This window comes from Megalops cyprinoides, chromosome 1 (genome assembly GCF_013368585.1).
Source record: "Megalops cyprinoides isolate fMegCyp1 chromosome 1, fMegCyp1.pri, whole genome shotgun sequence".
Classification (NCBI taxonomy): domain Eukaryota; kingdom Metazoa; phylum Chordata; class Actinopteri; order Elopiformes; family Megalopidae; genus Megalops; species Megalops cyprinoides.
Window position 1 is genome coordinate 72,395,638 of NC_050583.1, and position 13,991 is coordinate 72,409,628.

A 13,991-nucleotide genomic window follows, 5' to 3' on the forward strand; every position below is an offset into this window, starting at 1 on the left:
CAACAACAATGAAGCAGTTCGAGTCTGGAGGGAAGGACTGGTGAATGTGCCCCACTGCATGGTAACAGATATGGCAGCGAACTTCGGCAACACACCCCATGAGGGACACAACTGCTTCTTCCCAGACCCCTGTGGAGTTTTGAAGTTCATGAGAGTGTGTATATTCAGCTTTGTATACACAATGCTTTTAGATATAGAAATTTGTTATCACAAGTTCTTAGTATTTATGTGTGTTTTGTAATGCTTGGTGAGATGGTCACTTCTCATGAAGCGCTTCTGACACTGTGAACATTCAAAGCGCTTGTCTCCTGCAGAAAAACACAGAGATACATATAAAGTGACATTACACAACTCAGAGATTCTAGAACAAGAAAGTTTTAGAGTTTCAACCTCTGACACTGGGACTTGAATTACTTTTGAAAACACACTGGGTGGATGGTCAAAATTTGTGTATCATGACCTGTAGCAGCATTCTATGAAGACTGAAATGAGTGATACTGTTGTCTGGTTTTTGTGTTTTGGACACTCACCTGTGTGTGTTCTGGCATGGCGCTGCAGTTCATCACTACGTGTGAACCGCTTTCCACAGAAAACCCAGTTACAAACGAAGGGCCGCTCCCCGGTGTGCAGGCGTACATGTGCTCGCAGCAGCGAGGTCTTGCGGAAAGTTTTCTCACAGCCCGCAATGTGACAAATGTGCTTCTTCTTCCCCATCTCCCCGGGTCTGCAGAGTCACACACAAAGTCAGACATACAAAGCTACCACAAGCGACAAATACACACCACATTCAAATTCACTTGCCTTTTCTCGGCATCTTTGCAGTTTGGGCAGGTGCAGGCCATGCGTCGTTTCTTTTCACCTGGCTGCCCCTGGATCTCCAGTGCCAAGGCTTGCTCTACCTGCAGCTGGTGACCCTGAGAGCCGCTCACCCCACCCAGCTGCAACCCGCTGCCCTGGACAGTCTGCACAGTCAGATGCTGCTGGCCTGCAACATACAAAAACATACGACTATTAACGACTATTGCCCAAGGCAAGACAAGTCCCTAAATGAAAACTCCATACCAATACATCAAGTAGTCTTGCAGGAAAGTTAAATGCTACACATAACATTGACAATAAGTAGCAAATTGATTAAAATTCAATGGCTTGTGATGGCCACATACCTTAAACTAGTAAAGTGCATTTCCTGAAGAAAATGCAGAGTGTGATTGTGACGCGGCAGCGAAAATGTGCTAACGTATATGAGACGATCGCTAGGATGTGGCTAATCGGTTGCTAGGATTTTGCTAGGTAATTGCTAGGCTGTTGCTAGGTGGTTGCCAGGGCATTACTAGGTGGTTGCTAATGTATATATGGTGGTTGCTAGGGTGTTGCTAGGTGGTTGCTAGGGCACTGCTAAGTGGTTGCTAGGTGGTTGCTAGGGGGTTGCAAGGTGGATGCTAGGGTTAACAATATGGTTGCTGGGTCATTGCTAGGGCATTGCTGGGTGTTACTAGGGCGTTCCTGGCCGGTTGCCAAAGTGTTGCTAAGTGGCTGATAGGTGGTTGCTAGGCGGTTGCCAGGGTAAACAATATGGTTGCTAGGGCCACACCCACTTTTGGTGAGTGATGGGTCACATGACCCAAAGCAGCATATCAGGTCCTGTGGCTATTGGTCAAATGGTAACTGAGTGGTAAGACTTTGAAATATGAACTGAAGTGAATTGGAGGATGGAGGGATGAATAAATGAGTAAAAGATGAGTGAGGGTCAGTATGGGTTTCAATGAGTGTTGGGTGGCATGAGCTGAGCCAGCATATGAGATACTGTGATTGTAGGCCGAAAGATGACCGTGTGGTAAGACTTTGAAAAATGAATTGAAGTCAATGGGAGGATGGAGGGATGAGTGAACTACAAAAAGACTGCGGGTCAAGATGGTCTTGGATGAGTGTTGGGTCATTTGTCCCGAAGCAACATGTGAGGTATGGCGGTTATGGGGTGAAAAGTGACCGAGTGGGAAGGCCATGAAGCGTGAGCGGGGTGATTTTGAAAATTAATGGGAGTCTATGAGAAAAAAAGGGATGAAAAAACAACAAAAACCGGAGAACAAGTGCGGGTACAGCTTAGCTGTAGACAAGCAACCCAATAGGGGTCAGACTGGACGGGTTACAGTTGGTTTGGGGTTGATATCTCGAAAACTGTGGGAGGAGAAGTAGTACAAAATTTGGTGGAATAAGAAAAAGAAAAAGAAGAATAAAACAGGATATAGAAATCGGATAACAATAGTGTGTTTGCAAGGCAATCACACAAATACAACTATCGGACGATAATAGTGTGCTTGTGAAACGTTGCTCCAATATCCAATCCAATATCCTGGGTAATACCATATGAGAAACTGAAATCAAACTTACCTTGATAACACTTCTCATGGGTCTCCACATTACCAAACAGATAAATCTAAAAAATGTCAGTTATTGTTAAAGCCATGACGGTCCCTGAGTTCTATTATGAAAGTTGTTAAATCTATTAAAAAAAAAAAAAAAAACTTAAAAAAAACCCTACCAAATGTATGTTGCTGTGTGCGGTGTTCATACCACACAATGTTTACAACGTTGCCCCAGAAATACAGTAAGGGGTGCCTCCATACACACTACGCATCGGAGACTTTGATATCTTTAAATATTTTTATATTTTAAGGGGGCTTATGTAAAGTTACATACGGCAGGTGATACATAACCTCCAGACTGCCTGTACCTGTAATTTAAATTTAGCCTTTCATATTGTTTCACATTTTTCAGGCCCTACCAAGCAATGGTTCAGGAGATATGCTGAATCCATTAAGTATACTAAAATATTTTCAATCCAAGTAATTTTTGGGACCATTCCCCCTCTTTTTACACAACCATCTTTTGGAGTCACCCATTGGCTATTATCACCTCTCGCCTTTACATCACCTGAACTCATGCAAGAGCACAGGGTATAATAAATGTAATTCCACCATATGCTCACACACCAATGCAACTGCTTTTCAGGCTGCAAGTCACCCAGTGCCTTACAGTGAGCCAAGTGCCCAATGGACTATGAGCCTGGCTTGATGTTCCACCATTATAGGCTTCTGGTCTTTGCCAGCTGATGTCATGGCTAGGATCAAATCAGGGTCATAGAGTTCAGCTTGCACTCAAAGTGAGTGCCTTAACCACTGAGCTACTTGGGAGCCTAATCTGATCAGTTATTTGTTATATTTTACATGCTCTTCTCTTTCATGCACTCCTGTTTTGGAATCACCAGTTGTATATTGGACTTGTCTCACCATGAGAACTGCTGAACTTGCACTAGAAGGCTAAGGCATTGAAAAGTGAGATGACTGCAACCAATGGCCATATTTTTCAGTAACACAGTAGTGGATAGGTGTTACTATACAGACATCAACCCAACAACTCCCAGGTGCCCAATGAATCACAGGGTGCTTGAGAGTGGAGAATCAAGGAACTGGCTGATATAGCCAACTTTATCCCTGGCAAAAAGAAACCAATTTGTTCATCTGCTGGAAGATCCCTTTGATTGTTAGCAAATGACACATCCAATCTCTTTTACAGTAAAAAAGTATTACTTTAACATCACCATGAAATTTGAAGAAGACACATTCCTATGTGTGGTAAAGTATGTGTGCCTTGGGATGAAATTTTGGTTCACTGTTAACCATCATAATTATAACTGCGGTTCACGATTCACCTGGGGGCTTAATTTTTTTCATCTTAAGCCAACAATAAGCACACCAGCTCTAATGTCTTCATTTCTTGTCATCCTATTACCAAAAAGGTTAGTCCTCTTCATCTCAAGCTATGTGCAAGGTCTTCCCATTGCGGGCTGCTGCTGCCGGTGATGATCAAGAATGGTTATGGGTCGCATTTACATATATATTTGATTTACACTTATACTTTCTTAATGCTGAGACAAGTGCTTTGAAGTAAATTATGCTAAACTTTGATCCAACTGCTGGCTTGTCATGGTACTTGTTTAAAATGCCATTATTTTAAGATAAACAGCTTGCAAAAGTCAAGGGAACTCATTTCGGCCCTGTTGACAGTAGTATTGCTTTACATTCAAATGGAAGATGAGGAGCTTGTGGAGAAACTTGTCAGCTATATTATTTCTTTTTGTGCGTTTATGCACAAAATTACTAAGGTTCTGTTAAGAAACAAAATGCTCGTGCAGAGGTAGCTAGTCAACGTAACAGCAATGGTAAGTAGTAGCTAGCTAGGCCAGGTAAGTAGCATGTTATAAGGCGGTCCAAACCATGCAACCAAGTTAACTTTGATAATGTCAGCTAATTAGCCAGACTGCGGGTAGGAAAGTAGGAAAAAGAGAGGAACACAGAGAAAGAGAAAGAGACAGATACATATACCTTGCTAACTCTACGTGTACCAAATACCATTCTGACCAGTCCAATGGCTGACATCCAAGGTCAATACTCGGTATTAAATGTACACAGTAAGTTTGATGCACTGAAATATCAGTGAATAACCTTTAAAGAGGAGCATCCCATGAACAAATTTTCAAAAGTCCCATTACAATGTATAGCGAAGGGCGAGAGCAGTCGCCCCGCCCGGCCTTGAACCCGGGTCTACAGGGTACCAACCATGCGACTTTGACCGCGACGCCAAAGAGCCAGGCTCGTTGGTATGGCAGTCAGAGCACATACTCAACCGTAGTGACGGCACTCCGTCACACTGCCCTCCCCTTCGGGAAGCGCGCCCATGCGCTTCACGCACCATGGCGTCCCTCACGCATTCTCGTGCCGTACTTCTCCCATCCCAGGGTGCCCCACTCACCAGTGCTTCACCCATCTCTGGGGTCCCTCACACCGTGCTTCACCCATCTCTGGGGTCCTTCACACCGGGGTCAACCTAACCTGGGGGTCCCTCATACGGCTCACACACCAGGCACGCTTCCGATGGCCTCGCAGCCAGCCATCCCACTTCTGACACCATTTGTAGCGAAGGGCGAGAGCAGTCGCCCCGCCCGGCCTTGAACCCGGGTCTACAGGGTACCAACCATGCGACTTTGACCGCGACGCCAAAGAGCCAGGCTCGTTGGTATGGCAGTCAGAGCACATACTCAACCGTAGTGACGGCACTCCGTCACACAATGCATCAAAAGATGTAGATATTTACAAGTGTTGTACAAAAAATCAAAATGGCAGTCTATGCAGTATTGTGGAACTTATGGTGCTTTATCTGTGCTTTGTCTTCTTTTCAAGAATACACTTTTTATAAGAATCAAATTATCCTGCACAGAGTAGATGCACTTTGGTTAAAGGCATCAGTAATGTTTAGACATTGTTAAACGTTACCTCACCAATGTTCACAGCTGAGAGATACTGACAATTAACGGATAATCACTGAGGTATCCAATAAATGTGTCATCCATCACTGACAGCAACGTCAGGTTATCAAAGTCCGATTATCTAAAATTAATCAAAACAATATGTATACAAATCTTGAACAGATAAGAGCTTAATTTTCTTAGGTATTATGTGTACTGAAAACAACTTATCTGCAAATAAATCCACTCAGAACACAATTAAAATGGTTTGTCTTGCCACAAAAGATGATTACCAGTTTGCATACAGTGGGGAGAACAAGTATTTGATACACTGCCGATTTTTCAGGTTTTCCCACTTACAAAGCATGTAGAGGTCTGTAATTTTTATCATAGGTACTCTTAAACTGTGAGTGACGGAATCTAAAACAAAACTCCAGAAAAACACAGTGTATGATTTTTAAATAATTAATTTGCATTTTATTGCATGACATAAGTATTTGATCACCTACCAACCAGTAAGAATTCCGGCTCTCACAGACCTGTTAGTTCTTCTTTAAGAAGCCCTCCTGTTCTCCACTCATTACTTGTATTAACTGCACCTGTTTGAACTCGTTACCTGTATAAAAGACACCTGTCCACACACTCAATCAAACAAACTCCAACCTCTCCACAATGGCCAAGACCAGAGAGCTGTGTAAGGACATCAGGGATAAAATTGTAGACCTGCACAAGGCTGGGATGGGCTACAGGACAATAGGCAAGCAGCTTGGTGAGAAGGCAAATACTGTTGGCGCGATTATTAGAAAATGGAAGAAGTTCAAGATGATGGTCAATCTCCCTCGGTCTGGGGCTCCATGCAAGATCTCACCTTGTGGGGCATCAGTGATCATGAGGAAGGTGAGGGATCAGCCCAGAACTACACGGCAGGACCTGGTCAATGACCTGAAGAGAGCTGGGACCACAGTCTCAAAGAAAACCATTAGTAACACACTACGCCGTCATGGATTAAAATCCTGCAGCACACGCAAGGTCCCCCTGCTCAAGCCAGCGCATGTCCAGGCCCGTCTGAAGTTTGCCAATGACCATCTGGATGATCCAGAGGAGGAATGGGAGAAGGTCATGTGGTCTGATGAGACAAAAATAGAGCTTTTTGGTCTAAACTCCACTTGCCATGTTTGGAGGAAGAAGAAGGATGAGTACAACCCCAAGAACACCAACCCAACCGTGAAGCATGGAGGTGGAAACATCATTCTTTGGGGATGCTTTTCTGCAAAGGGGACAGGACGACTGCACCGTATTGAGGGGAGGATGGATGGGGCCATGTATCGCGAGATCTTGGCCAACAACCTCCTTCCCTCAGTAAGAGCATTGAAGATGGGTCGTGGTTGGGTCTTCCAGCATGACAACGACCCGAAACACACAGCCAGGGCAACTAAGGAATGGCTCCGTAAGAAGCATCTCAAGGTCCTGGAGTGGCCTAGCCAGTCTCCAGACCTGAACCCAATAGAAAATCTTTGGAGGGAGCTGAAAGTCCGTATTGCCCAGTGACAGCCCCGAAACCTGAAGGATCTGGAGAAGATCTGTATGGAGGAGTGGGCCAAAATCCCTGCTGCAGTGTGTGCAAACCTGGTCAAGAACTACAGGAAACGTCTGATCTCTGTAATTGCAAACAAAGGTTTCTGTACCAAATATTAAGTTCTGTTTTCCTGATGTATCAAATACTTATGTCATGCAATAAAATGCAAATTAATTACTTAAAAATCATACAATGTGATTTTCTGGATTTTTGTTTTAGATTCCGTCACTCACAGTTGAAGAGTACCTATGATAAAAATTACAGACTTCTACATGCTTTGCAATTGGGAAAACCTGCAAAACCGGCAGTGTATCAAATACTTGTTCTCCCCACTGTATAATCCCAACAGAGGCAAAGAAAATTAAGTTGTCACAATGGGAAATGGCCAATCTATTGCACTTCGCCAAGGAAAGAGCCAAAGGTACCCCTGCTAGCAGTCCGGTTTTTATGGAAAAGCCCCTAAAACATTTGTAAGTGACAATGTAGCAAGAGAAGGAGGGACATTTTACGGCTTGCAGCAGATGGCTCTAAAGGTTTAAAGTTCATAACCGCTTAAATGCCCAATTTGAGCGTAATTTGAGTGTGCCAACCAATGGTACATTTTGGGTGAGGATATGGTGAGAGACAACTATTAATTTGTTCAGAATGTTTTCATTTTGAATCCAAATTCTATATTGCAGCCTACTGCTGTTCTGCAGTTGCACACACATATAGGCAGATGGATTTTCAAAGCCTATTTTCATGTTTTTAATGATCTGCCAGTTTGTGTTTCAAATGTTATTTTTGGCTGTTAACTACTGGATGCTCCGTTTTAATGTAACTTACAAGAAGGCTACTCTAAAAACTCGCTGTGCATACATGAGACTGCAAACACTAAATTATTGTTATTAATGGGAAATGAACTGTAATTAAATAAAAATTAAAATGCATGACGTTGCTGCATTTTTGGTGTCACATAACAAACATTTCAAAGATGCAAATGACCCCCAGTCGTTTGGATCTCCGACATCTACTGTACACACTGCAGCTACCATTTACAGCATACCATTTACCATTTACAACTGTTGGTGAGCATCTACATCACTACATCACTTATAATTTGTGTGAGATTTTGATTTTTATGCCAACTATCTCAAACTCTGGTGTCCTATCCTTCCAGATACAACACAAGGGTGACAACACATCAAATTGCACATACATTAACCCTTTCGCGTGTATGATCACACCGGTGTGATTAGCCGTTTAGCGCGTATGCTAAAACCGTTGTGATTAGAACACTAAATTGGAAAAATTCTAGCTAATTTTAGCTTTGAGGAAACAGCGATTTAATGTTAAAAAATATAGTAAATGCTAACTGGAAACAATGAGAAGCTTAATAACGCTAATGAAAACATAACGAACCATGTAACATGCGTGCTACATAGCATAAAAATAAGTTACGTGTGAAAGGGTTAAGAAGGCCAAAATAATCAGATTTATCAAATTTATAAGTTAACACACACATTACATGTACTATAAATAAGACTTGAAACTGCTTGAACAACCAATCAATAACAAATCACAGTTTTAGCTGCGCATGCTGGGTACGGTAGGCTACTAGCTACTGGCCAGTTGTCGCTAGGCACATTGCGTTGCTAGGGACGTGCTGTCACTAATCACTAATCTACTAGTTAGCTAGCCAAGTTGGCAAAACACAAATATGGCAGAAAAAAATCGAAAACTTATCTTTTTCAATCGGAAAATTCAGACTTTTTTGTTTACTCAAATTCGAAGCCCATCTCTCTTATCTGCAATGCAAGTGTGGCCTTACCGAAGAAGGGCAATTAGGAGTGGCATTTCAAAACAGTGAACAAAAGCTACAAGAAGGATTTCCCCGCTAAAACAGCTCTACGCACCTTAAAAGTGCGGGAATTGAAGGGTCAGTTAGCAGAACAGCAGTCAATTTTTACCAGGCCCAACACCAAGGGTAAGGCTGCAATGATAGCATCTTATCATGTCAGTTGCATTCCTGCTAAACAAAAGAAATCTTTCAAGGACGGCGAAGAAGCGTTTGTCGAGGCTGCAGAAACACTCTTCAGTGACTTTAAGAATAAAACAGATTTTGTGGCTGCTATTGAGGACATGCAAGTATCCTGGAATACTGTTACATGGCGATGCAAGGGAATGGCAGTGGATGTCGAGGAGCTACTGAAGAAGGATATTGATGCATGTGAGTGTTTTTCTCTCCAGTTCGATGAGTCGACTGATATGGTGGATGTGGCACAGTTATGTGTTTTCATCAGAATGGTTTTTGGAGACATTACTGCAAAAGAAGAGCTACTCACCATTTTGCCATTGAAAGGACACACTAGAGGCGAAGATATTTTCGGCGCTTTCATGGAATTTGTTAACAAGAGCCAATTGCCCCTCTTTAAGCTCATCTCCATCACAACTGATGGTGCTCCAGCGATGGTAGGCTGTACTAGTGGGTTCATTGCATTGTGCAAACAAAGTCAATCTTTCCTGGACTTTCTTAATTATCATTGTATAATTCACCAGCAAGCATTGTGTGGGAAAATTTTAAACATGAAAGAAGTGATGGACGTTGCGATGAAGATTGTGTGTTCCGTTCGGGCCAGGAGTCTACAGAGAAGGTTATTCCGTGCTCACTTGGAGGAGACAGATGCAGAAAACACAGACCTGCTGCTGCACATAGATGTTAGATGGCTAAGCAGAGGTAAATTTTTGGCAAGATTCACTGAGTTGTTGCCTGAAATCAAAGATTTTCTGAAGCTTTCAAAACATGCAGAATATGCACAACTAGAGGACTACCAGTGGCGTTTGGATTTAGCGTTCCTGACAGATCTCACTGACCTGCTCAATGTGTTTAATTTAGAGCTGCAGGGTAAGGATAAATATGTAATCAACATGATCAGTTCAGTGAACACATTTAAAAGCAAGCTACAACTGCTGTCATGTAGGCTGCAATGCTGTGACCTGTGGAACTTTCCTCACATGAAGGCAGAACTTCAATGTCAGGGCAAAGACTTTGTGCAGCTTGACAGTGCATGTTATGAGGAGGAAGTTCAGAGCATCTTGTCAGAATTTGAGAAGCACTTTACTGACTTTGCATCCATTGAGCCTGTTGCCAGCTATCTGTGTTTTCCATTTGGTGTAAGTATTGATGTGGATTGCATTGCCTCCAAAGTAGTATCACTGTTCCATCTGGATAGCTCTGCTGTTGAGAATGAGATTCTCACACTACAAAATGACATTGAGATCAAATCCAGGGCAACACCTGGCATGAATGGAGAGTTCTGGAACCTACTGCTGGAACAAACGTAGCCCAACCTCAGAAAAAGAGACTTGAATTTGACAGCACTTTTTAGATCAATCTATTTGTGCGAGTCTGCTTTCTCTTACATGAAAATCATCAAGTCAAAGTGCAGATCCACAATGATGGATGACCACTTTGTGGCCTGCCTAAGGCTTGCAACCAGCTCCTACTGTCCTGACTACGAGAAACTAGCTGCCTCCTCCCAGTGCCAGCGGTCCCACTAAGGTAGAGGAATACATTTATTTCCACTTTTCCAACTTAGAGAACTACCTTTTTATTATATCTGGATTACTTTTCCGTTTGTTGTGTGCATATTAAATACGTAGGTGGGCTATCAGTAATGGCTACAGCTCCCTATTTGGACTGGCAGATCTCGGCAGACTGGCAACTTTAAAAGTAGATCTTGGTTCAAAATGGTTGGGCACCCCTGGTGTAAGGAATACCCTGAGTCAGAAAGCAGAAAACGATACACCGGCTGGTGTTTGTCTTGCATTGTTTTGCTACACCAACAAGCAAGAAGAACAACTGGTCATAGGTTGGTGTTTAGCATTGAACACAAACTTTGTGGAGACCATGGAGAGAACTTAAGAAGTGTCATCGACAACACAAGGTTTTCATGGGTAGTGCTTTGTAGAGATGCAATTTGTGTGTCGATACTATGAATACCTGGTTGATAGCTTGTAATTTCATATTTATTCAGCTAGTCAAGTATTTCACAAAGTCTCGTAAGCACAACCAAACAAAAGGAAGCTGTATGTTGGTAAGCCATTTTGAGGATTTCATCAGAACACACACACACAGAACCTTACCCCCTGCATTGGTGATGGTGACAGGCACACCTTGTACTTGCACTCCATTGATGTTGATGGTCTGCACAGCTTGTGCTGCAGAGGAGAGCTGGGCTGCATTAAGTGCAATCAGGCCTCCTGCAGGGGCAATCTTGGGGAAAGTTCTTTCCTTACGCCCTCCTGACACGACTCTCTTGCCACCCCCAGCTGAGGGCAGGCTGATTGTGCCTGAGCTGGGAGGGGGTGCTGGTGTAGACACTGTAGTCTCCTGCAGCTGTACTGTCTGCCATTCTCCTGATGCTGTCTTAATTATCACCTGAGAATCACATAAAAATCACTAGTTAACAAACTACATTGGGAATTCACAGTGATGAGTGGTGTTCTCAGATTTAATAACAAACAGACCAATGTTCAGCATAAAACCAGCAAAAAATGAGCTACCTGATTCACATTAACGTAGAACAAATACACTCACTGTGTGAGCCACTTGGGAGCCCTTCATTTAATCTGGTGTGTTTTCAATGGAGTCTAAGGGCGTACTCACACTAGGCCTGGTTGCCCGTGCCCGAGCACGATTGTCCCCCCTCCCCACTCCCCCGCTGGCCTGTGCTCACATTGCGCTTAACGCTCCAGGCCCGAGCATGCTTACGTCATCATGATGCAACTTTTTTTGTTGAAGAAAAGCGTTCTCGCACAGCACAATGGAGTTCATGATTGTACTTACTTTGTGGCTTATTTGGAGTGACACACAGCCCTCTCACATGCCTTATAGATTTATTGATTATGCAACGCAGTGATTTTCATTTAATCGTGCTGCACATATAAGATTTTTACAGAAACAGCTGACGTTTCAGTCATTATGCTAAGAAACAGACCAATATTTTGTGTCAGATTACAGTAGCCTAATCACAATAATGTTAGCTAATGTAACCAGTTAGGGCTACTACTTGTGTGTGCGCTACTGTCATCATTAAAACAACAAGCATCTTCTATTACTGCTTGGATAGTACACTTTTCAATTCATTCAAGATTATTTGGGTTAATAACGGGTCTGGTTCTCACCTTATTGATGAATGTGAATTGTAGCCTGCGAGTAAAGCGGCTCCAAATTCCTCCCTCAACGTCAGCTGCCTCCGTAAAAACCTTCTTATATGTGTAGCACGATTAACTGAAAATTGCTGCGTTGCATAATCGATGCTAACTGGCTGGGGAGATAACGTTAGCTATCTAGCAATAGATTTGACAAACATAGCTAGTTAGCTAACAGGCTACCTATCGGAAAGATTGTTGAAGACTAGCTACTTAAACAGGTTGGCTGCTTCCTTTGTGATACTTTGACTAAGCCACCAACAACAGCAATGCTTTCATCGCCATGTAAAGTATGGTTAGTTTTATTTCGCTTGCTAGTAACCAAGCTAATGTGGGGATCCACAGAGTTATTTTTAGGTACCTACAGAACTAACCAATCGAATTTTGGAGGTTGCCAGCTTGTTATATTTAAGGAAGTCAGTTGGCTAATCAAATGATAGTTTAAAGGAATTATTATGACTGGGTGTGTAACTAACAGATATCCAGCTAACTGTTGCTATAACAGATATATTTGTTAAATGGGACAGTCGCATCATTGACGTCTTGTTCGAGTTCCGTGCTCAGGCACGGTTAGCGATCACACTGAAGCATACCGTGCCCGAGCCCACCTCTTCAAGCAAGCCCGGGCACGGTTCAGCGTACAAACTAGTCAAACGAACTGGACTTTGGGGGTCAAAAGAGCTGGGGCATGGTACGGATTGCCTAGTGTGAGTACACCCTAAAGCTCTTTATCACACAAACAGTTGGTCAAGCTAAATGACAAAGGTAAAACACCATAAAGAAACTTCACATCTATTAGCAGGCAATTTTTAATCATGATTTTTAAAAAGTGTTTCCTGAAGGAAAGGACAACTGAGTACCAAAAAGGAAATCTGCACTGTCATGTACGGGTTTGTCAAGAAAAATGTCTTCTTCAGACAGAAAATCCTCCTGTGGACCTGTAAAGTTCAAACAGGAACCCACATTTCATATTTTTGGTTTTGAAAAGTGGTGTGCAGAGGAGGCCCTCTTCATGTATTTATTTGTATTCGGGGGTGCACCACCTGTATCTCTATTTATATTCACTTTGGAACCTTTGGAAAAAAACTCAAACTCAGATATTGCACCAATATCATGTAGAAGGTGCAGAGCAAGTTAAAAAGTTATAACTTTTTTTTTTGTATAGTAGAGAAAAAAGTTAGGAATCATCATTATATTTGCACTGTTTGTTTTCTTATCATGAAGAGTATGTTAAATCAAATTATCTTCAAGTAGTTTCTAACAGGTTTGGAATAAATATGTTCTAAGCCTTTCAACAAGCAGACAATGATTCTTTTTCTTCCTAAGTCACATTTTGCACACATACCAATCAAATCTTAGCAGAGGAAAGGGGCTGACATAATTAGAAACATGCAAGTGCAATATCAATTGTTAACTCCTCTTACTCCTGTATAGCTGCTGTTTTGTTTTGCTATATTAAACTTAGCTGAGCTGAACATTTGCCCACTAGCACAGTAAGCATGCAGGATACTCTCCTCTCTGAAAACCTCTCTGAATCTTAAATGTATCCCAGGTCCCATAGTGTCCCATGACCCCATAAGGTTTGGACTGGGAAATGAAAATTTTGAATTGTGAAGGCTGAGCCCACATCACTACTGGATCTGACAGCAATTAGACTATTTATCTGACTACCACGCTGCTTATAAGTCACTGCATCAACAGTGTGATAGACAGACACAGGCTCAACAAACTCATCTGTGCCTCTCTTCTAAGGGGGAGTTAAGCTCAAGGGAAAAGTAAAATGTGTTTACAGTTCTCCCTGAACTTTGAAGCTGACAATTTCAATATTTTAATGCATGTATCTTTCAACACAAAAAATAATGAAAAACAACTGCAGAAATCAATCAAAAATATGCCTATGATTAAAAATGCATCAAAATT

At 42.3% G+C, this 13,991-nt stretch overlaps 1 protein-coding gene across 4 annotated transcripts in view; it reads right to left on the minus strand.

Annotated features, from left to right (window-relative positions):
* sp2 (sp2 transcription factor) overlaps positions 1-13,991 on the minus strand; it is a 41,696-nt gene that overhangs the window by 387 nt on the left and 27,318 nt on the right. For all 4 annotated transcript variants that reach the window (XM_036543696.1, XM_036543670.1, XM_036543687.1 and 1 more), the window contains 4 exons: positions 11,004-11,298; positions 802-985; positions 531-724; positions 1-308 (listed from right to left, as the gene is read on the minus strand). The exon at positions 1-308 is cut by the window's left edge and continues 387 nt beyond it. In XM_036543696.1, the coding sequence (XP_036399589.1) occupies positions 208-308; positions 531-724; positions 802-985; positions 11,004-11,298 (774 nt within the window). In that variant the 3' untranslated portion in view covers positions 1-207. The remainder of the gene's footprint in view (positions 309-530; positions 725-801; positions 986-11,003; positions 11,299-13,991) is intronic.